Source organism: Triturus cristatus, chromosome 5_1, assembly GCF_964204655.1.
Source record: "Triturus cristatus chromosome 5_1, aTriCri1.1, whole genome shotgun sequence".
Classification (NCBI taxonomy): Eukaryota; Metazoa; Chordata; class Amphibia; order Caudata; family Salamandridae; genus Triturus; species Triturus cristatus.
This window is the reverse complement of record NC_140587.1, coordinates 160,042,474-160,067,343: the sequence shown is the minus strand read 5'-3', so window position 1 is coordinate 160,067,343 and position 24,870 is coordinate 160,042,474. Positions and strand designations below refer to the sequence as shown.

The following is a 24,870-nucleotide window of genomic DNA, read 5'->3' as shown; positions in this document are numbered from 1 at the left end:
TGCCTAAATTGGAAGAAGGAGCTACGTATGTAGCTACTTAATGGGAGTTTGACACTGAAACGTTTTAGGCAAGAAATTTAAAAACGTTTTGGGGAGTAAGTGATAATAAGTTTGTATGTACCAGAAAAACTGTGTTGTAAGAGGCAGGTAAGGTTCTTGTAACCTCGGTTGCAGTAGGGAGGCCAGGAGAAAGTGGAACAGTGACAGCTAGAGAAGTATCTTTACTGGCAGCATCTTACAATGATTCTTTATGAAGAATTCTCAACCATAATCCACATTTTACCTTTTTTGATCTTAAACAGGTACAAACTGCACATTTGTTCACCTCTATTTTGCAAAATGAGTCTGTCTAAGTACCCAAGCTGTCCAAAAAAATGGTTTCTCCAGAATCTGGTTTTGTCTTCATGATAAATTTGTGTAAAATGAAGGAAACAAATTAGGACAGGAAAAAGGTATAGGCAAAAAAGAGTGCCGGAACTCAACTAAACTAACTAACTAGTTGCTAATTAAACAAAGGTATGAATCCTGTTACTCTCTGTGGGTCTATCACAGCTTGTTTAGGACATAATGTTGGGGCACGAGCTGATGGCGGAAAGAGGACAGGTCAGGGGATCTCGAGGTGAGACATAGAAAACAGATGAAAGGTCACAGGAGAATAATACTCTAATACACCTGGCACTGGATACTGCTGGTGGCAGTCAAAGCAAGGTAAACATGCAACAATGTTAGCACGACAACAGAATAAGCACATCCAGAAATCGGATGGTCGGGCACTAAAGACAGAGGGGCAGATTTCCAAGCCACTTGCGACATTTTTACGGCACTTTTGTGACGCAACGGCGGCATAAACAATGCGCCATGGTGCGACACATTTACAACGTGACGCATCTCGGGAGATGCGTCACGTTGTAAAGCCCTGCATCACATTATACCTGCATCAGGTATAATGTATGCAGAGTGGGCATTCCGACGCAAGAAAGCCACGTAAAAGTGATGCAGTGAAATCTTCAAGATTTCACTGAGTCACTTCTACGACGCCACTGCGTGAAAACCTTACGCCTGCTTGAAGCAGGCGTAAGTAGTGACACAGCACATTAGGAATAGGCATTCCTGAGCATTGCTGGAGTTGCATCGCACTTGTGACAACTCCAGCAACAGATGTGTGACACATCTGTCATGCCTTGCGCCACGGTGCGCCACATTGTAAATGCGACGCATCCTTGGTGGTGCAAGGGTTATTTTGCGTGACACACTTAAACTGACGCATCTCTGCTAATATGCAGAGATGTGTCAGTTCTTGTAAATCTGCCCCAAGATTTGAGAAGTAAAAATACAAGCAGCAATTTCAATGCTGCTCAGGACTGTTGGAAAACCAGAAGGCCCTTTAGTTGTGTCGGATGAATAATGCTGAGTGAAAGATTAGTCCATTTACCAGTCAGTGAGCACAGGACGTAATAGTTGTGAGTGTATATGTTTGAGGAAGCAATCTGTAATTGTGGTTCTCTTTGGAGTGTGGGAAACACAAATATCAGCAGGAAAAAGGTTTTGGCTTGTGAACACACCCTTCTATTTAGATTCACAAAGCTAATGATTTGTCCCAAATTATCTGGACACAAAATAGAGCTGCTCACGTTTGAAAAGACATAAAATCATAGAGGATCTGGAGCATGGGTCAGCGATTAGGGTTACAGAGATCTCCCCTTTAATAAAAATGGAAAGATTTAGTTATTCCCAAAGGTAGCTATTCTGATTAGTAGGTAGTCTGTGCAGCAGTGTTATGTAAGTTATTAATTAGTAGCTATGTTGAATGTGAATTTATTTGAAGACCAGTGGGAACTTTGCATTCAGTAGGTTGTCTCCACTGTCCAAACAACACTGTGAATGATATAAAAGTTGTAAACCCATGTAGATGTGATGATATGACTTGAATAAAAAGGAAGAAACATGCATGAGCATTGACTACTGAGGTAGACAATCTTACTTTCTTCATCGAATGGCACAGGCCGGCAGTAAACAACCAACTCCGAAAGCTCCAGGGCAATTTTCTTTCGCCGCTCCATAATCTTTCCCTCTTGCATCTGGGAAAACAAACAAGCAGAGTGAAATAAAGTGTGGCAAGGATAAGTTAAAAACATGTTTTAAACAATTTTACTGGATTTTTAATTTATCAAACAATATTCCTTACGTAGGAGCAAGCAAACTTGCTTCAGCGATATACACACACCTTGCCAAACGTTCCCCTCCCAAATTCTTTCAAACTACACACGAGAAGACTTCGCACCCCTATCTCGATGTATGTTTAGAACAACGCTGTTCATCCTCTGAGCTCTGGTACAGGCCGATTTGAGCAAGAACCTATGCAAACCTCTCTAGGCATGCCTCTAGGCCACCCATATCTTTTACCCATTGTTCAGACTAGCTTTCCCTTCATTAAGTGATACTTCCATTGCTGTACACCAAACCACCCTCAGTCGCCAATCAACAATTCATGGCGTCGGTGCATTACCTCCGTTTTTCACAATATCTCTCTTAGCCAACATTAAGGCTAAGCCACACAACAAGTTTTATACTTGAGCATTTCTTCCTGGCCATTCACCAACTAAGATTTAGTTATATCCATTATGCTTTCACCAGTTCAGTACATATATTTCTCCAGAACAAATAGGCAGAACCACATTTACATATAGTGTGGAAGAAGGCGGTAATCCCCTAACTACACTAGATTGGGCAGCAGTAAAGTTCATTCAGCACAAGATAACTCTGTGGCGGTACACTCTACAAAGGATTTTAAGTTTAATTTATTATAGACTGAATTGAATAGGATCTTCAACGTGGTTGACCACTATATCTTCCCAATTCGTATCTTCCTCAGACATGTATCCATCAATCATTTCCCCTCAGGGCACTGATTCATCTAACTCTTTATGTTATAGTTAACAGTGTTATTTATTTGAGAGGTTGCCCTTCAAGTATTTGTACCACAAATATTCTAGCTTCCAGCAGCATATGCTCCCGGGTATCCTTCAATGTAGGTCTGGGTAGTCAAAGGGTGTAGTACACTAAGATAACAATGTTCTGAAAATATCAGCTTAAATTCCCTCTACACTTAAACATCTTCATTTTGTCCCATTCCATCAGGTTGCATGCATAATTTTGAGATTCCAATGGGTTTCATGCTTTGTAAACCTTTAAACATGCTACTTCTTCCAATTTTAGGTTTAAATCTTTTTTATTAATTAATGCAAGAGACAAACGGGCCAGGAACGAGCCACGCAGAGCCCACCGGGTCTGCCAGTAGGTGCATTGAGATTATGAAAACAACACAAATACATTACCGCCCACCACCCAAAAGAAAGATGAGAAAGGAAGAAAACGAAGACAGGCATAGAAAGAGCCACCCCCGCCGATCCATTACTTCGATACAGCGCCACATGGAACATGTTGTCGTGTATAGGGCTAGGGTAAGCTATGTGGTGGAGTCCGGTGTGGTGAGGTGTAGGAGGCGCAAATATTTTGGGCAGTATAACTCCCTAAATTCTGGAGCTAACAAGGCAAGGAATGGCTACCAAAGGTCGCTGAAAGAGGAGCCCTTCCCAGCCAAGGTAAGAGAAATCTTTTCCATGCCTAGTACGTGCCACAATCACTGGTACCACGCCGTGTGTGCGGGGATGCGGGGGGTCTTCCAGTGTATCAATATGTTTTGGATGTCTGTGCCTAGGGCTATGGCTATCTGTTTCTCATGTCTAGATTTCAAGGGGTAAGTGAGTGGGTTTGGCACCTCCAATAAGACATACGCGGGGAGCCTAGGGAGTTCCGTATCCAGGTATTTATCGACCTCGTCAAGGATGTGCGTCCAGTAAGTCTGGAGATGTTCGCATTCCCATAGAAGGTGAACCAGTGTGCCCCTCTTCCCACACCCTCTCCAGCAGTCAGGACTTTGTGTAGCATCAGCTTGGTGTAATCGCTCAGGGGTGTAGTACCAATAATATACAAGCTTGGTGAATGTTTCGGTTAGGTCGACGTGAGTCGCTGTGTGGCGCGCTCTGTGGCATGCACCCTCCCATTCCTTGGAGCTAAGGTTCCGTTCCAGGTCCCTCTCCCAACGCGCGCATCCAGCATGATAGGTATGGGTGTATCTGGACAAGAGCAGTTTCTATAAGTCCGAGATTAACTTCTTGTCCGAGGACCGTGTAATGAGCCACCGTTCATACTGGGTGGGAAGCCTAGTTGCTTGCGCTCGGCTATCAGGATGCATAGCCCAGTGTCGCACCTGTAAGTAGCGCATTCGCTCAGATTTAGGAAGGCCATAGTCAGCCCTAAGTTGCGAGAAGGGGATAATATCGCCTTTGTCGAATAATAGGCCTAAAGCTCGGCAGCCAGCTTCTCTCCCCAGCGGGAAGGTCTGCAAACCCATCCCGGGCCTGAAGTCCGGGTTATCAAAAAGGGAGGAGAGTGGGCAAGGGAGGGTCGTTAGGGCATGTCGTGTGTTGGTCCGGTCCCAGACGTTAAGGAATGTGCGCGTCACCTGTGAGGCGTATAAATTGGGTGGATGATGAGGTTTCGGGAGAAAGGGAATTTTCATGAGAGACATACCGGCTACTGCTAGAGCCAATGTTTCTTGGATTCAGCTCGGCTCCATTTGACTAAGTGACGAAGCTGCGTAGCATAGTAGTAGAGCGTGAGGTCTGGAATTCCGAGATCCTCCTCATGAGGTGGGAGGAAGCTCACTGACCGTTTAATTCTCGACCTACGCCCTTGCCAGATGAAAAGGGAAAGGACTGACTGTACCCTTTGTAGCCAGCCTGTAGGAGGTGGCAGAAGAAGCATCTGAAAAAGGTACAGAATTTTGGGGATGATCGTCATTTTAATGGCCGCAATACGTCCTAATCACGAGAGTTAGGACGTTACAGAGTTTCCATATCTGTAGTGCCAAGCAAATGTGTGTGTGGAGGAGGGAGTAATTGACCTTCCTCATGGCTGGCAAGGTCGGAGCCAGTTGTATGCCCAAATAAGGTACCGTCTCATCAGACCATTGCAGGGGGTGTCGGGCCTAAAGGTCCGCCTGTACTTGTGGTGGCAAAGATAGATTCAGCGCTGTGGACTTTGTCCCCAAAGCGGTCGAAGGGTTTGTAAGTGACCAGCAAGTCGTATGCATACAGACTTATAGTGTGCGTGTCCCCACCAAAGTGGATACCCGTGATCTGGGGGGGGTCCCTGACTCTCTGCGCCATAGGTTCCATGTAGAGGGCAAAAAGAAAGGGCGACAAAGGGCACCCCTGCCTCGTATCCCTACAGATAGGAAACGGCGTGGATGTGTGACCATTAACTCGTACTGTAGCTGTAGGGAAGCGGCAAAAGTTAAAAATGTGCGTTCGCATTTTGTCTCCTATGCCAACGCGTATCAATTCCTGCTCGAGAGACGGCCAGTGGACTCGATCGAAGGCCTTCTTCGCGTCTATGGTTAGGAGCATGTAAGCATCAGGGATGCGGGAGGCCTTTTCTATAAGATGTGTGATGCGCTTGGTGTTGTCGCTCGTTTGCCTCTGTGAAATAAATCCAGCCTGGTCGGGGTCCACAAGCCCCTGCATATAAGGGCCAAGCCACGAGGCTAGCATCCCTGTGTACAGCTTCAGGTCAATATTTAAGAGCGAAATAGGCAGATACGACCCGCAGATCATCCTGTCTCCCCTGGCTTGGGAATAACGGCGATCAATGCTTTTAACATGGAGGAGGGGAATGTTCCTTGCGTCACGAAGGAGTTAAAGAGCCGGGTGAGTAAAGGGGTAAGCGTTGAGCAGAACTGCTTGTAAAAGGACGCGGTGTAACTATCGGGGCCAGGTGACTTGCCCAACTTCAGGCGAGCGATGGCAGATATGACTTCCTCGGGTCTGATCTCCCTCTCTACGTGAGTCGCCTGTTCCGGCGTAAGGATGGGCAGACGAGCCTGAGCGAGATAGGCATCAATATCTGCCCTCTCCAGGAGCTGCTCGTCATAAAGCTGTGCATAAAAATCGCAGAATGTCTCGTCGATAGCCGCGTTGTCTGAGCGTAGTGTTCCTGTGTGATCCCTAATCTCCCGAACCCCTTCACGTTGCCGAGCTACCCGAAGCTTGTGGGCAAGCAGTCGCCCACACTTATCCCCGCCAACATAGAAGGAGTGTTGCATCGCAGCGTATTCCGCCTTGTCACGATCCAGGGCAGCCAGTTGCGCCCGAGCCGCAGTCAGCTGTCTCCAGACGCGCGGGGCCCCCGTGCGTTGATGCATCTGTTCCAATTTGCGCACTTTTTGTGTCAGTTCCTCCTGTTTCTTCTTGCGATCCACATTGTCAGTGGAAGAGATGGCTATGATTTCTCCCCTAATTACTGCCTTGAGGGCCTCCCACCGAGGAGAAAGGGCTGTGTCAGGATTATCGTTGTGCAATAGATAATTATCGAGGACTCGCTGTATCTGGGCGACTATGTTTGGCCGGTGTAGTAGAGTGTCCCGGAGCCGCCAGTGCCTGGTTGGTCACTGTATTTGTGGAAGAGTTAAAGTTACCAACCGAAAGTGTGGTGTCCTGAAGAGTCTTTGAACCTGAAAAGTTATCTAGTCGGTCTACCATCGTTGGACCAGGGGTCTGAGCGCTTCCCCTCGTCCGTGTCCTCTGGGAGAGTGATCCCCAGCAGTTTGCTCGTTTCAGACAGGGAGCGAAGCTGGTACAGTTTGCCATCATGCCGTAATACAAGGCGGAACGGATGTCCCCAGGAATAGGCGATGTTGTGTTGGCGGAGGGCCTTAGTGATGGGCCGAAAGTTCTTACGTTTCTGGAGCGTGAAGGTCCGCGTGCATCGTTGGCGTCGTCTGAGCCGGGATAACGTAGCTGGAGCTACTTGGACACGCCCCCGCGCGCTGATGTCAGTTCTGTACACGACTTACCGCGCCAGGAACGCAGAGCCATGCAAGAAACTGACCACTGGTGCAATGAAACTAGGGCCCTGAAAGGGATGACCTTAACCCTAGAAATCAGTTCGGAGAACGGGGAGGATGGGTGGGGCGGTAAGGAATCTATCACTACTAATGTTTCTTACAGATATATTGTTACCGAAGGCAAGTAACTTGTGCATCTGAAAGAAACACGTAGTGATAGATTCCTTACCTTAGAATAGATACCCCAGAAATACCAACCCCGGTGGTGGGTCTGCGAACCAAGATCACACCAGAAAATCCTGGAGAACAGAACGGCCAAAGAAGCCGTCTCTCCGGACATGGCTGTCCAGGCAGTAATGCTTGGTAAACGTGTGCAGCGAGGCCCACGTAGCTGCCTGACAGATATCATGCAAGGGAACTCCCTGTCCCAAAGCAGTAGTGGCTGCTGTCTCCCTGGTAGAATGGGTACACAGCCCCACCGGAGGCTCCTTTTTAGCCAAAGAATAACAAGTCTTTATGCACAGAACGACCCACCGAGAGATGGTCCGCTTGTGCACGGCCCGACCTTTCTTGGCGCCCACGTAGCCAACAAAGAGCTGGTCATCCACCCGGAACTGTTGTGTGCGGTTCAGGTAGAATGAGAGCGCACCTTTTGGGTCCGGCCGGTGGAGGCTCTCTTCCTCTTTTGAGGGAGGCGGAAAGAAAGTAGGCAAAGGGATGGTCTGCCCGATATGAAAGGCAGTGACAACCTTCGGCAGAAAAGATGGACGAGCCCTTAGAACCACTTTGTCTGGATGGACAGAGAGAAAAGGAGGTTTAGAAGAAAGAGCCTGGAACTCACTCACTCTTCAGGCAGAGGTGATGGCTACCAGGAAAGCTGTCTTTAAAGTGAGAAGACAAAGAGGACAGTTGTGAAGTGGCTCAAAGGGAGCACACATCAGATATGTCAGAACCAGATTCAAGTCCCACTGAGGCATTATGAATGGAACAGGAGGGAAAAGATGAGTAATGCCTTTCAAGAATCTGTTTGCAACCGGGGACTTGAAAAGGGAAGGCTGATCTGGAAGCCGTAAAAAGGCAGAAATGGTTGAAAGATAGCCCTTGATAGTGCCCAGAGCACAGCCCTGCTGGGCCAAAGAAAGGAGGAATAGAAGGACCTCTGAAAGAGGAGCAGAAAGAGGATCCACAGCCTTTGCTGTGCACCATGCCACAAACTTATTCCACCTGCAGGCCTATGCCGTCTTAGTGGAGGGACGCCCGGCTGCCAAGATTATATCACAAACTTCGGAAGGCAGGTCAAAAGACATCAACTGCCGCCGCTCAATCTCCACGCAAGGAGGTGGAGGCTGGACAGGTTCGGGTGGAGGACCGTCCCCTGCTGTTGTGACAGAAGATCCTCACGAAGAGGCAGTCGGATCGGGGGATCGATAGCCATGCTGAGTAGCTCGGAATACCATAATCTTCAAGCCCAGTCCGGAGCCACAAGAGTGACATGGGCCCGGTCGCGCTTGATCTTCGTAAGCACTCTGGGTTGAAGTGGTATATGCGGAAAGGCGTATAGTAGACCGCAACTCCACTCGCAACGAAAAGCGCCACCTAGCGAGTGCCGCCTTGGAAAGTCCAATGCGCAGAACTGATGACATTGCGCGTTCTCTAATCTCTAGATCTAACCAAGGCTCTCCCCACTGCTGAAAGAGACCTTGCGCCACGTCCGAGTTCAGACGCCATTCGTGATCCATCATGCACTGGAGGCTGAGTCCGTCCGCCCTGGCGTTCAGAGAACCTGCCAAGTGTTGAACCACCAGGGAAATGCCCTGATGTTTCAGCCATGTCCAGAGGCGCAGAGCCTCCTGACATAGGGTCCACGACCCCACGCCATCACTTTTGTGAACACCCACGGGGCGCTGGTAATGCCAAAGGGGAGCACGGGAACTAAAAGTGACCGGGGTCTACCGTGAACCGCAGCTAACGCCGGTGGGGTGGCAGGACGGGGATATGAAAGTAAGCTTCCTGCAAGTCTAACGCTACCATCCAGTCTTGCGGGTCTAGGTCAGACAAGACCTGAGCAAGTGTGAGCATCTTGAACTTCTCCTTCCGAAGGAAGCGATTGACGTTCCGGAGGTCTAAGATAGGACGCAGGCCCTTGTCCTTCTTGGGGACCAGAAAGTAGTGGGAATAACAACCACGATCTACTTCTGGCCCAGGAATGCGCTCGATGGCCCCCTTGGCCAAGAGGGCCGTGATTTCCTGTTTAAGAAGCGCAAGATGGTCCCCCGACATGCGGTGGTACTGAGGGCGCATGGCTGGAGGGGAATTTCGAAGGGGAGGAAATAGCCCCTTCGGACAATTTGCAGCACCCACTTGTCCGAAGTGATGTTGCCCCAGTGGGGGAGATGATGGCGAATCCTGCCGGCCACTGGCGTTTGATGGGCCTGAAAGGTCAGACTAGGAAGGCTTTGCAGTGAATGCTGCGGGGGTGGAGGTGGACTGACCGCCCGCTGGCCCCCAGAACCGCCTCGACGGATCCCACATCCTTGGCCACGCTGAGGATGTTGCTGCGCAGGCCTGTGGCTCTGGAACAAACGTATTGGGGCACCCCTACCGTGGCCACGAAAAGAGCGGAAGGCGGAGGAGGGTGAGTGGCCGACAGGCCCAAGGACTTGGCCGTAGCCCGCGAGTCCTTAAAACGCTCCAACGCACGATCCGCCTTATTGCCAAAATGGCGAATGCCATCAAAGGGCATGTCCATCAAAGCATTCTGGACATCCCCTGAGAAGCCAGTTGTCCTCAGCAAAACACGGCGCCGAAGCAATAGCTTGGAAGTGTACTGTCCGTGCCTCCTCCGGACAGTTGGGCAGCACCTGCGCAACCGTATCCCACAGAGAATGGGAATAATGGCCCAAGAGGCATGCGGTGTTCACCTACCGCAGCCCTCAGCAGGCAGAAGAAAACAGCTTCTTGCCAAGCTGCTCCAGCTTCTTGGATTCCCTATCCAGGGGTGCGGAAGGGAACGTGCTCTGGGAAGCAGAGGCTTGGACAACCAAGCTCTCGGGAGTGGGGTGTTGGTAGAGAAAGAGGGGGTTGCCCGGAGCCGGGCATTGGTGGCGGCCCACGTTCCTGTCCACAGGAGCCCCTGTGTTGGGCCTGGACCAAGTGCCCGAAAGGACGTCAGAAAGCGCGTCATTAAAAGGCAGCAAGGGCTCCGAAGAGGTTGCCGCCGGCTGAAGCACTTCTGTCAGGATGTTAGTCCTGATGGCCACCGTAGGGAGTTCGAGGTGGAGGGCCTTGGCTGCCCTACGTACTACCACTGCGTAACTGGCTTCCTCCTCCGTAGCCACGGTAGGAGGAGACAGCATGCCAAGGTCAGGTGAGGTGTCAAGGCCACTGCCATCCCCCAAATCCTCTACCCAGTCCGGATCATAATCACACTATTGTGTGAGAGGGTCTACAGACCCCTCCCCTTCCTCCGGAGTCTGCGAAACAGGCTGAAAATAAGGAGGACGGACATAGGGGACAAAGGGCCCCATCGGCGTTGGGATTGGCGCCAAACGGCGTCGATCCGGCACTGTGTCCAGTTCAGGGCAGAAACTGGGGACGACGTCGTCCAGAGGAGCGGGCGACATCGGAGGTGGTGCCGGTGGGGTCAACGTCGGTGGAGGTGTTACAAGGTTAACCGGCTTCGACCGGGGTCCGATCCCGGATCCCGGGGGATCCTGCGACACCGGGGCCGGAGCCGCCGGCGATGAAAGGACAGGACCCCCGGTTGGGCCCGCGGGGCACATATGCACAGTCGGGCCATGGCAGCAAGAAACTCTTGCACCTGATTAGGCGTCGCCGATGGACCCTGAAAGGGTGGGTAGGCCGGAGGCGACGTTGCAGGCTCCGCCGGAGCTGCAGGGGTAGCAGCACCTGCACCTTCAGCCGCGACGGGCGAGGGGAAGTCGAGGAGCGACGCCGCTTCTTCGACTTCTTTTTGGAATGCTTCGACTTACCTGACCCCGAGTGCGAAGACTTAGATCCAGAGGAACGATGGTGACGGCTCCACGACGGGTCCCTCGGCCTCCCACGGGACCAGGACCTTGAGTGGCACGGAGCTGACTGTCGGACTTCCAGCAACTTTCGGCGCCATGGCCCGGCTGTCGTTATCGCACCCCAGGCAGTAGCAACATACGCGGTGTGGGTCCGTCACCGACATCATGCGGTGACAGTCCCCACAGTTCTTGAAGCCAGGCATCCCTACGACACCAGGAGTCGATCGACTCGAAGAAATTGAGACAAAAGGCCTCGAGAAAAGAAAGAACCGACGCCAGCGCTCGTGGGCGCGTCTAAGTAGCTCCAGCGACGTCATCCCGGCGCCGCCGCCGCCAACGATGCACGTGGAGTCGCACGACAACGCCTACAGATGTGCAGGGGTACTGCTGACGAAAACTTTTCGGATCCAGTCTGACGCCTGGGGGTAGTTCTAAGGTAAGGAATCTATCACTACGTGTTTCTTTCAGATCAAAATTGCAGACATATTATGAGAGAGCTTTTTCTTAGCTATGGTCGCACAGCTTTTCATGTCATTATCTGTCCTGGTAAACTTTGAAAAGGCCAATCAATGTACATCCTAATAAGTAAAAATCTTGGCTTAATGGGAAGTGAAGTCAGACATGGAAACATACTGTATTGCATACCGCTTGATCAATATATCACAGCCACCAGGCTCTTCAGAGGAACTGACCTGTCAGACGTTCTCCTGTCTGATAGAAAACTGCATGTATGATAATAAGTGAAGTATAGCAAATCATGTTATGCCTATGGGAGAGGGGAAAATAATTCTTCTGCAAGCTATAACCAGAAGAATAAGTGACTTGTGTTTGGTAACGTTCTTTCAGATTTCTGCCTTACAATAAATGCCTCCCTTGCCTTCTCAGGAGCCTTGGTCTACCGCCCACCCGGCTACAGAACCATCTTTCGAGACTCACTAGGAGAAACCTTAAGCCATATATTTCTAAGATATGCCAATTTTACCCTCCTAGGAGACTTTAATCTCAATTTGGAATGCAGTAATGAGCCAGGAGTTGATAATTTCTTCGAAATAATACAATCTCTTGGACTGCACCAACTAGTTGATGCCCCGACACATAAAGCAGGCCACACATTGGATGGCGTCTGCTCCAACTTCTCCTTGCTATCTGTAGACACCCCCAGCCCACAGATATGGTCAGACCATGAACTCATACCCTTTGTTATTAAGAGTGCAACCACTAACTGTCCGGGCAAACAAGTCACCCCTGTACAACCAAGACGTAAGTGGGTCAATTAGCCAGCAATCCTAAACTGGCCACCACCACCTAGGCTCGAGTCCCTGCCCTAACTGGTAAAACTCCAGAAGACTCACGACTCTTCCATACCTGGATGACTACTATAAGCGATGAACTAATCCCACTAGAATTACACAATAAGAAAATAAAACCCAAAACCCATCAAGCCCCCAGGTTTACGCCCGCCCTAGCTCAGCTACATCTCCAATGCAAGCAACATGAAAGTAAGTGGAGAAGAGCATACGAGGTAACAGAGCAAAAAGCCTTTAAAACATGCAGGAAACAATACCATTCTCAGATCAAATTAGCAAAAAAAACGTTCTATTCCGAAAAAATGCTTGAGGCCAAATAAGACCAAAAAACAATATTCTCTATTATAAAATCCTTCACCGATCCCAAGGCATTACAGAAAGAAATCCCACCCTCTCAGAGCTTATGCGATCAGATCTCGCTCTTCTTTGAGGAAAAAATCCATAAAATCCAAAAGGACTTTGTAACGCCTCACGGACATAGCCTGGTCGCTGATCTGGAGACTGACCCAGCCAGCACCAGTCATTCACTCCAAACCTTTTTTTTTTTAAACGTTTATTTATTAATTTACAGCATACATAGGAAGCAGTACATCTTCGAGCAAACAAGAAAAGGCAGTACTGAACACAGCATGTGCATCTCATATTCATCAGTCCTTATATGCTCACTCTTCGTTTCGCAACACTTGTGGAGACAACAATGGTATTATACCCTATCCATTTCCGTGCATCATATGACCATGCAGGTACAAGAGAGCCCATCAACATCACCTCTTGGGCAGTAAAGCATGTACAGGTCAGCAGGTAGTCATCGTCTCCTCCATTCATATCCTAGCCCTTACCCGCTCCCCAACCCCCCATTTGGTTTCCTCAATAGCAAACACCATTAATACCAAATCACAAAGATCTTTGCCTTGCGGGCAACAGATATTAATCAAGTCTCGGGGTAGAGATTCTGACCCATCAGAATCTCGCTGTAGAAGATACCCTTGCAACGGACCCCATATATCCCTAGGTCTGGAAGCCTCCGGGAGCAGCTCAGCATAGACAGTTAATTGTTCCTGACAGTATAATAGATCTGCCAACCATTCTTTGAATTTCGGGGCACACCCCCGCCCCCACCTGCAGGCCACCCTACGCTTGGCCAACAAGAACGCCACAGCCACAAATTTACGACATGACGTAGGTACTCGTGCCGTATACCCCAACAGGGCCAACAGAGGATCCCTCCCCAATGTAACATTCGTCATCTTCTCAAGTGCCTCCAAGACCTGTCCCCAGAACTCCTGCACCCCTGGACAGTCCCATGCTAGATGTAGGAAGCCAGCCCCCGGTTGTCTACACCGCTCACAGCGATCATTCTCGGACAATTTATGCCTATATTTTTTAGCGGGATGTAATACAAGCAATGCAGGAATTTATAATGTATTATTCGCAATCGGCTGCTGGCGGAGATGTGAGAGGTTTGGAGACAGCAGTATTCCCATTGTTCATCTGTCACCTCCCTCCTTTTCTCTGCACTCCATTGTGCGCGAGCTGGAGTGCTGACCCCCTTTTGCTGCTTGCGTATGCTTTTGTAAAACCTAGATACTAGGTGCTTCCCATCTGTGGATCCCAGCATTTGGTGTAGTGGGAGAAAATTAGCTGGCTCCCGCGGGAAATCTGGCATTATGGCTCGAATTCCCTGTCTGAGTTGTATGTACATGAATATATCCAGTGATGAGGGCTGTATCCCCCGGAAAAACTGGTCAGAAGAGCAAAATATACCATTGCGGAACAGGTCACCCCATTTAGTTACCTTTATCCGCTCACATAATTTATGAAAGCTGGTTTCCTGTAACAATGGCATGCAGGGGTGGCAGTTTGTACGCGACAGCGGCCGATAGGAATCGCAAGACTCAGGTGTTTTGCCAGGCTTCAGAAGGGACATGACCAGGGCCTCCCTCATCGACGGGGGCAGCGTGCCCACTTCTAAGGATTCCTCAAAAACCTCCTTTAGGACCGGCGCCATGATGTCTACGTAGCATTTATAAAATTCAGCGGGAATGCCGTCAAGCCACGGCGCCTTCCCACTCTTTAGCTGCATTATCGCCTCCCTGACTTCATCAATCTAAAAGGGAAGACAAAGAAATCCCTGTTGTGTATCACCCAGCCACCCGAGCGCCATATCCCCAAGGAAATCATCCAGTTCCAGGTCCCCATCACGCTGCGTAGTGTACAGTTCTTTATAATGTGAGGTGAACGTTCCTAGTATGTCCTTGGTGTCCCGCTGTATCGCCCCCCCAGGGCCCTCAATCTCTAAATATGCCTAGTGATCTCAGCCAGCGCCTTCCCCGGACGTTCCCCTTCGCCATATCTACGGGCCACCCAGTATCGTCCTCTGAACTTCACCTCCCGCGCCGCACTCTCCTCATATTCCGTCAGTTTCTCCCGAAACTCTTTCTGCACCTGTCCTGTCTCCCCCTTCCCCATCCGCGCCTCTAAAGCCTTCAAGTCTATTTCAAGTTTTTTAAGCGTGCCCTTGATATCCCTTAGGACGCCAAAGCTCTTGGTGATACAGAACCCCCTGCTGGTGACCATGAAGGCCTCCCATATCGTCTCCACGCTGTCCACCGACCCCTTGTTTCTTTGAAAGAAATCTTGTATCTCCTCCCCGAGTTCCCTCTGAAACACTGCATCTATCAAGGCAGCAGGTTGTAGCAGCCAGCGTGGCCTGGGCGCGTCATATCCCGGGGGTGTGAGTGCGAGTTTCACTGGACAATGATCTGAAAATGTACGGGCAGGGTGGTCAACGCTACGAAGTGCCGGCCCCAAGCCCCTTGACAACAGGCAATAGTCTATACGAGCCCATGTCCCAGCATACGTCGTAAAGTGGGTGCCCTCCAGGACCTGTGGGTGTAGATATCGCCAGCTATCAATCAAGTCATCCTCATCCAGGATCCCCTTCAATGTCGCTTGGGAATTATTGTAGTGGTGTGCTGCTGTGTTCGACCTATCTAAAGCCGGATTGAGGGCCACATTAAAATCTCCCCCCCATATTATGTGAGTGGATCCTACATTTACAATTTCCCCCAGACATTAGTAAAAAATTCAGGTGTGTATCTGTAAGCGCCCCAGCCAATATAAATGGCGTCTGCTTTTTTATTATGATCGCCGTGCCACGAGCATAAGAGGAAAAAGAGGAAAATATTCTACTGCCCGCCCACTTACTAGCGAACGTATTGGGGGAGTGCGGGTTAATATGAGTTTCTTGAAGCAGAGCTATACTAATCTGTTGACGATCCAAATAAGCTAGAATTTGTCTACGTTTTCGTGGGTACATTCCAAGATGCTACCTTCAATTGGGGCCTATCCACCATGTCTCCCATACCACCTGACTATATGATATCCTCCGAGCAGCAGAGCCGTGTACAAAAAACCATTGCATATCTCTTGAGTTAGGATGCCAAAAGTAGCGCTGTGTGTTTAGTCCAATCAAACATTCAGTAGCCCTAAAACTCCCCTCCCACTGAAGCATCCCAATCCTGCCAGTTACAGTTGCCCCTCCCCCCACCCCATTACCTATCAAACAAAACTGTCCTATGAAAATTTCTAGCCAACGGCCAGATGGAACCAACAAGGGGGATCTCCCTTAAGGGGAAGTCCTACTAGGCGACTCACGGGTACCTCGCGTCGTTCGGGGCTTCTGTACTGTGGGGTACACCCCAAAACAGACGCCGAGGGTATCTGGCGGCCTCCTAAGTTCGTGTTCCAGTAGCAAGACGGTTTCGCCTCTATCCGCCTGTGTTCCCGGGGCAGCATGTCCTGTACTACACTATAGGTGTCCGCGGTGCCACTGTAACACCATATCCGAAGCAGCCGCCAGCCGCCCCGCTACAGAATGGTCAACAATCCGAGGTCTCCAAGGAGCGTCATGATGAATCATCCGGTGCTGCAGCAGAAGCCTTTCGTCTCTGAATGTGTTTAAGGAAATCCTCGACCTGCTGGGGCTTTGTGTAAAACATTTGCTTGCCTTGGTAGGTGACGCGGAGCCGCACTGGATAGAGGAGTGCATAATCAATTTGCGCCTGCCTCAATTTTTGTTTAACTGGGAGGAATTTGTGCCGTTCTTCTTGCACGTGCGGAGTAAAATCAGGGTATATGGTGAAGGATACCTCCTCGAAGTGCAGTTGTTGCTTGTCTCTCGCCACCTTCAGTGCCGCATCCCTATAATTTAACAAGCGTGCTATGATGGGTCTTGGCGCGCTACCAGGGGGAGGCCGCGGCCCAAGGGATCGGTGGGCCCGCTCGACGACATGATGAGGGGAGAGAGCCTCCAGCCCCACCACTGCCTTCAACATCTTCTCTATGTAGTCCTCCAACCTGCCCGTATTGGTACTTTCCGGTATCCCTAGTAAGCGAATGTTATTCCTCCTACTTCGCTCTTCAATATCCTCATTTTTAGCCGCGATGATTTGAAGCAGTTTATCCATTTGCGTCACTGTGCTTTGAACACGGGCCGTGGTGTCTTCTGCCTCTGAAATGCGCGTTTCAACCTCCTTTAATCGCGCCTCGTGCACCTCAATCTTATGGGCTATCGCGTCCATGCGTGTGCTTAGGGTATCCACCTTGTCCGCAATGCTGGCAAAGCCCTGCCTCATTTCCATGAGGATTACCTTCATGTCTTCTCCGTGCGCGGTCTGTGGGTTTTGCGACAATCCAACTGCGCCCTCTTCTTCCACCGCTGCCGGCTGGCGATTTCCCTTCTTCGCCTCAAAGGTGAGACGGGGTTGCCTCGCATTCAGCTTCCCCATCTTGGTGCGCCACCTCCCTTGGGGGAGGTGGTATCACAGGATAGTGGTTCCCACAGTCCCTCGGCCCCCAGGCGCTGCCCTCCGCTCTCAGCGCCGGGGATGCACGGCACCAGCCAGCACCCCGCAATTCTTCACAGTCCTGGCAAGCGCAATAAGCAGGACCCGGGGCCCACGCTCCCCGCAGACCCAACCACTCAGATGAAGCACAGTGACTCTCTACAGGGCTTCTAGAATGCACCAGGCCTCATCCGCTCTCCTGTATGTCGCCAGCTATATGTCGTGCAGCCTCTCCTCCACCGCACCAGGTATGCTTAGGGGGTACTTTAATAACGTGTTCCCGCCACTTCTAGCCAGGCATAATCACAGCAGGCTCCTCATTACCGCCCCCAGGGCTGCTCACAGTCCCCTGCGTCAGTCCCCCATGCACCACGCATCAAGCGCCTCTACCGCCAACGGCCGATCTGCCGTTCGTGCGATGTATCGGGGCCGAGAGCCGCTCCCCTCCAGCTCCGTGCACCCGATCCGAGGAAGCAGCGGCGGCTGCCAAATAAAGGGTGTCAGCGGCCGATAGAGTTGCGCACAGGAACTTGCGCCACTCACCGCCTCACAACCGCCGCCATGTCAGTCCCGCGGCCCAGACACCTCACAGGAGCCTCGGCGCTCGCGTGCTGACCAGCGCCCCGCGGGAGCTCCAGGCCGCTCCGATGAGCACCGCCGTCCCAGCTGCCTCCGGCGATTGTTGCCGCGATCCGTGTCAGCGATCCCGGTGCTTGACAATACTTGCTCCCCAGTGCATGCGATGTGCAATGATGATCAGAGGCGGCCGAACATCAGCTCCGGGACAGGATTATTTCAGGATAACGGCGCCAGACAGCGGGAGCCTCACACAGTGGTGGCCATTCCGCTCGTGCGCCCCCTAGCGCCCCCCATTCACTCCAAACCTTTAAGCCAGTCTCACTGGAGCAGACACAGGCTGGAAACAGAATGGAAACTAGCCATAGTAAAACCATTGGGAAAAAAAATATTTGACTCATCCAATCTCCGCACAATATCGCGTCTTCCTATAATGGGAAAAGTCACGGAAATATTAGTCCACAAAGAACTAACAAAGTTCCTAGAAACTACCATGGCCCTTCTTCCCCGGCAGTCCAGCTTCCATCCCAAGCACTCCACAGAATCTGCCCTCCTGGAAATATCGGACACTCTCAAAATCATAGCGGACAAAGGCAGGAAGGGACTTCTGATTTTGCTCGACCTGTCGGCCGCTTTTGATACCATCTCACATAGTATTCTCCTTGCAAGGCTCAAATCCAGTGGCATCTCCAATACCATATTGGCATGGATTGAGTCCTTCCTCACCAATCGCAGGCAAGCAGTGTCCCTCGGAACGTTTCATTCTACCGAACGTCCCATTAAAACCGGAGTGCCACAGGGCTCGTCCCTTAGCCCGCTGCTGTTCAACATATACATGACCCGCTAATGTCCCTGATAACTTCATTCGGGATAGAAGTAACGTCCTACACAGACGACACACAACTAATTCTATCCCTGGACAAAGATTCCACTGTTGCTGAACTAAATTTTAAACTCTGCCTAGCCGAGGTCATTCATTGGATAAGGAACAACCACCTCAGGTGTAACACCGACAAAACAGAGATTCTACTAATGGGAAAAAACAATCCCTTCCAGCTGAATGTTTGGTGCCCTGAGGGTACGACACCACCACCCACCACTGTTAAAGTAGCAAAAAAACCTAGGAGTACAATTCAACACTGCCCTCTCTTTTCAACCACATGCACTGACTGTGGTGGGGACCTGCTTCAACCTCATTAAGTCATTGAGAATTTTTTTTGACTTCATTCCCCTAATGGCCAGGAAAACAGTGGCGGTGGCTCTGATCCTATCACGCCTGGATTACTGCAACAGCCTCCTGGCGGGAGCCAACAAACAAACACTGAAAAGACTACAGGTGGTACAGAACGCTGCGGCACGTCTAGTCCTGAAACTACCACGAAGGTCCTCAGCATCCACTGCACTTAAAACCCTCCACTGGCTCCCACTGCACAAGAGAATCCTATTTAAGAATCTCTTAATTACTTTCAGAGCCGCACAAAACCTAGGCCCAACGTATCTCTCAGCCAGATTCACCACATACACCACATCAAGAACTTTGAGATCATCATCAGCAAACCTCCTCAAACCTCCCAACTTCAAGTACAAAACAAAGGGAGGTAAAACAGTAGTCGCATTTGGAACTAAAGCCTGGAACCTTTTGCCAACGCACCTGAGGATGTTAAAAACCGAGACACATATCAGGAAGGCACTAAAAACCTGGATCTTTGAAGCCCCAGACAAACTCTACCTATCCCTCATGTAGGGTCCCCACAGCTTTATCTCATCCTCTCCTCATAGCGCCAGGATGCTCCTTCTGGAGTGACAGTTTGTGCTCTATAAATGAAAAAATCAAATCAATCAAATGGATGGTTGACCTTCTACACACACCAAATGTGAACCTCCTCTAGGCGCCTGCATGGATCCAGAATTTTTTTTCAGATACCCTATCTAGATGCTGGTGGCAGGAGGCTCCTGTTGAAGTTATGAAAGGTACCATGTGAACTGCGTGTAACGTTACAACAGCTTTGAAACTTGCACTTGTGCCAGTGGCAGCTGTTCCATTGTTATTTATGTGCCCCTACCTAGGCAAATATGCAGTAAATAGAACAACTGACAGGCTATATTTCAAAAACATCTATACTCAAGAGACGTAGGTGGGAGTAGAACCATTCATCAGAAAGAACGATACCAAAGACAAATAACTTTTCCTTCTAGTGGATGGATGATGCAACAAGCTCCCTATGTGAACTAATCCCAACACATCTTTCCGGGAGATGGGTGAGGGTATGCTCTAGTTCTGTATATAAAATGATTGATTCTGCTCCTCATCTTCAGAAGAATGAGGAGGAGTTAAAAAACTAAGGAAAACATTTTTTTGACTATGGTAAAACTCTGAGACAACCTTGGGAAGAAAAAATGGCTTTACATTCAATGTAATGCTGCTCTTAGAAAGGACTGTGCTGAGTAAAGAAAGATCCTGCAGCTCACTGACCCTCCAAGTCGAAGTAATGACCAACAAAAATCCTGTCTTTAATGACAAGAATTGAATAGAACAAAAATGAATGGTCTTAAAAGGAAGGCCCAACAGAAATGTTAGAACTAAAGCCAAACCTCACTTAGGAACAACAAAAGCAGTTGGAAACCTTTCAAAAACCTAATAACTAAACAAAAAGCCAGATCAGGCAAAATAGAGACAGATATTGCTGCTGAGTAACCGATATAATGTACAGATATAAAACAACCTCTACAAAGCACTCATAAACTATTGATCATGTCTAAAGTTTGAAAGATACCCCAATAAGCAGTGATCCCCTCCAGTCAATACTGAGGACTATTCAGTGAGAGGTGGAGTTAAAAAATACACTAGACATGGCTCTCAGCTCTACACGTCTGGTTACTCAGTCTGTTTGGCAATAGCATCCACAGTGTATTAAGAGTCTGCAAGCTGTAGGTCATTGTATCCAATTTTTTTTACTAAAATTGAATTGTTCAAGTGGTTTCATCACCACTTATGAAGTTCGAGTTTGTCCATGTGAACCATTTGTATCATCTCAAGCTAAGGACATCCTTAGGGTGCCCATATGTCTTTAGGCCTAGAGCTGGGAGGCTGTAGGGTGTTTTAATTCTATCATTACATATAGATATGTCTTTCAGCCAAAGCTCCTGCACCAATTCATGTTGATCCTTCGATTGGCCAACAACGCCAGCACTGTAAATCTGTCTAATTCCTTGTGGGATCGGCCCAACATATCCCAACAAGGCGATTAATGGCCATGTTTTCAATCCACTACCAATCATACTGGAGATGGTGCTCGTGATCTCATGCAAGTATTTTGATAAAGGAGGACATCCAAACTAAGTGACGGAACCCTGCGTGCTCTGCGCTGCAGCGAGGAAAATCGTGATCTAGACGGATATATTCTATGTTGATTAGCAGGTGAGAAGTATGCCCGATGAAAGAACTTGAAGTGAAGTAGTCTGTGGGATGGTTCATGGAGATTAGCTTCATCTGTGTGCAGAAGTACTCCCATTGTTTATCGGATAATTCTTCCCCAATGTCTATTTATTTCCCATGCCTGTTGGTGATGTGTGGAGCGTTCTGTTCTAGGCTCTGAAACTGGTGTGCATAATTTGGAAACTAATCTCATAGAGTCTGGGATGTAATAAATTGAGTCAGCAGTGTAAACTCCTCACATGGTTCCTCTGGGCAAACTGTGATCTTTTCTAGTACTGTTTGCGTCAGCCAGAGATATATGAACATGTCCAATGGAAAGGGGATACACCTAGACCTGAACTCATCTATTAAGATAACATTCTCTTTTGTATAAAAATGGCTGGGTTCAGACATATCAATCTTGTCCAAGGCCTGCAGCACTGTGCGTTCACTGGTAAGAGGTACGCGCGGGTGTTGTGCTAGTTTAATCTCTAGTGAGATTAAGCTACCATCTGTGCTCTGCCTCACTCTCCCTCGTACACTACCCCCCGCATCCGCAAAAGCATAAACAGAGGCCTTGCCTTCTCCAACATTGTACCCAAAACATGAAATGAAATCCCTCTACACTTTAAGGTCTTCTCTTTGCTTCTTGAATTTCGCAAGAAGCTGAAGACCTGGCTCTTCAACTAAATACCCCTGACCAATCTCTCACCCCCCCCCTCACTGGCCCACCTACAAACCTGCTCCAGTGCCTGGAAGCTCTTTCGGGTGGTAAGTTGCGCACTATGAACCCAGATAACATAACATAATATAAAAATAACCTACCCATTTTACGGCAAATGGTCGGCCATGCTCAGCAAATAGTGGCCACTGGTTTAACCTTACCCCATGGTCTTGGCAACCCTTAGGGGAGCAAACCCCATCTGTTTGCTCCCTCTCCAGAGTTTTAGGTGAGTTAGCCTGACATCTGGGTGAAACTAATTATTTTTTATGGCAAAGAGCTCTAATGATGGGAAAAAGATAGCCCACCAACATCCTGGTGCAGCTCCCACTCATAGATAGAAGACATTCTGCTAAGGAGAAGAGGTATTCTGCCAGATTCTCCATTCACGACAGCTGACCTGCTAATTGCCAAGTTCTCCTCTTTGTGGCTACCTGCCAAATTTGCAGTGGCTCTGAGTACAACTGGGCTGGGCCCATCAAACCTGCATCTGATCTTTCTGTACCAGAGAAAAGACACTTTACAGCCTACTTGATAGTTCTCACTTCAAGATCATTAAGGTGATACTTCAATTCTTTCTTCGCCAATGACCATGTATTAAAAACGCATCCACATGAGCACAGCACCCCTGGGAGATGTATTTGTCAAAACTACTATTGTGGCAAGGGAGGTCTGAACGGAAACTCTATCTCTGTGTTTGACTAAAGCATCCATGAATGACACATCTGGAGTAAATTGAGAGGGATCTACTTAATATTCTTTAGACTGCTGTAATATTGATTCCACTCTCTTCTCAGACACCACAGTCCTGGATGCATCCGTAGACAAACCAGAGGAGTCAGAAAAAGCAATAGAATTAAAATCAGGAGAAATTGCTCACTGTTTGCCAAGCAGAAACTGAAAAATCTGTAACCATTTGATCAAATTGCGCAACCGATTCTTAGGATGTACCACATCCGAAATCTTCCATGTGGACTGTCGGCACTGCCAATACACAAGCTGAGATTCTGCCACAATGAGTGAGAACCCCAGTTTGTGCTACAGATTGACCAATATCTTCGGAGAGAATGCTCTTCACAGCCGACCATTCAAGTACAGGTACACAAAATATACCTGAAATTAAGGAAGAGCTAAGATCACATTCGCCCTCAGTGCTGAAGAGAAGCAGATGGGCAGAACCTTAAACTGCAAGTGAATATCTCCCACAGCAAACCATAAACATTTCATGTGAGACTCCACCATTAGAATATGGAAATATGAATCCTGGAGATCCTTAATGCTCCTGAATGGACTGAAGAACCTGCTGCAGCGGAAACAATTTTAACTTCTTTTCGCTTCCGATATCTGTTCAACATTTCGAGATGTAGAATGGAATGAAAACCATTGTCCTCAGCATGCTGAAGTAACATGAACAGCATCCATGGCCCCTTTCCAAATGAGGGAATAACACTATTGGTCCTTTCTTTAAGAGCAGGGACATTTCCTCCCTGAAGAGGTTAATAAGACTGAGAGGGGATGGGAGGAAAATTCTTATGGAAGGTGAGAGAGAAACCCGACTTCTAAATCTGTAAGACACATTTATCCAAACTTACTTCTGTCCACTTCTGAAAAAAAAGATGCTACCAGTCCCCCATCTAGAGTGTCATGGTTAAGAACCTTGACAGGACTGAGAGGTTTTACAACTTCTGTTGTCGAAGACAATGAGCAAGTGCATCACCTTGTCTTGCTCTACCACCATTTTTGCCTCTAGAAGAACGAAAAGACTGCTTGCTGATGTTTCTGTGGAGACAAAAGAGGCTGAAGGTAACGAGCAATCTGATGAGTATTTCCCCGTAAATACCTATGCTGTTACTGGATCTTCTTAAAAGGCAAAGCCAAAACGAATGAACATGTTGTAACATGGCTCTCTTTGAAATGATGGCTCTACTTTTCCACTAACCGGTATTCTAACATAAAATGGCACATCACCAGAAAACCTGGCTGTGAGCATATAGGCATGCTTCCTGAGCACTACACTGTATCCCATAGCTCTAGTCCCTGCATCACTCTTTTTCAAACAAGTTTGAGTTCCTTGCATGGAAGCAGCAAAATCACTCTGAATTAAATGTAGGAACTGTTGTCGATAAGACTCCGTTCAACATGGCCATGGGAGGTGAAGCCACCTCTTGCACTGATGTACCTGGCAAACAAATGTGTTGCTTTTATATATATTATGTCAGAGCTCCCAGAAGCAAAATGTTGTTCCCTGAACGTTTGGAACCTTCATCTCTCTATTCGGCTGAATTGCTGGAATAGAGCCTTGTTTCATGAGACGTCAGACATGAGGGATCCAATGGCACAGGTTTGTAATCCTACAAGCATACTTGGTAACAGATGGAATAGAATGAGGGTTTCCCCATGGATCCTCAAAGTGGCCAAATAAGAAATCACCAAAATGCAGAACAGCACTGGCTACTTGCTTAGCAGATAGAGGGCCTGATTTAGAGTTCAGCAGACAGGTTACTCGTCGCAAACATGACGGATGTGCTGTCCACTGTATTGCAAGTGCATTCTATCGAATGCCACTTATAATACAGCTGAAAGGATATCCGTCACATTTAAGAAGGAGCAACCTTATCATACCATAATCTGCATAGACAGAGACATCTTTGGCGGCTCAGTATGTAGTGCAATAGTCAAATTCCAGAGAATGACACTTTACTGAACATGAACTGCTCAATCAGGTGTATCAGAGACCTGAAAGTCAGACTCAGGACATATCAAGTTCACTTACAATTTGCATTTTTTCCAGCATACAAAAATCTGTGTAGCTTTCCGAGGGAAAATGATGCCCATTGTTATCATCATCATCATCATCATCATCATCGTCACGTAAAGGGCAAACCGGAAACTGCAGGGCATCGGAGTCTGACCTAAAAAGGCCCTCCTTCCCATGAAAGTATTCCTATCTTGAAGCTTTCATCTACAATAATGAGAGTCCCTCAAAATGTCTCAATTTTTTTGTCCTGCCATCTTTATGTCAGCCTCTGAAAACACCTTGGAAGACTCTATAGGAACTGAGTATAA

At 48.6% G+C, this 24,870-nt stretch overlaps 1 protein-coding gene across 3 annotated transcripts in view; it reads right to left on the bottom strand.

The window, feature by feature from the left end:
- Window positions 1-24,870, bottom strand: part of LOC146830503 (1-phosphatidylinositol 4,5-bisphosphate phosphodiesterase gamma-1-like) — a 695,332-nt gene that overhangs the window by 67,539 nt on the left and 602,923 nt on the right. For all 3 annotated transcript variants that reach the window (XM_085604690.1, XM_085604691.1, XM_085604692.1), the window contains one exon: window positions 1,982-2,078. In XM_085604690.1, the coding sequence (XP_085460816.1) occupies window positions 1,982-2,078 (97 nt within the window). The remainder of the gene's footprint in view (window positions 1-1,981; window positions 2,079-24,870) is intronic.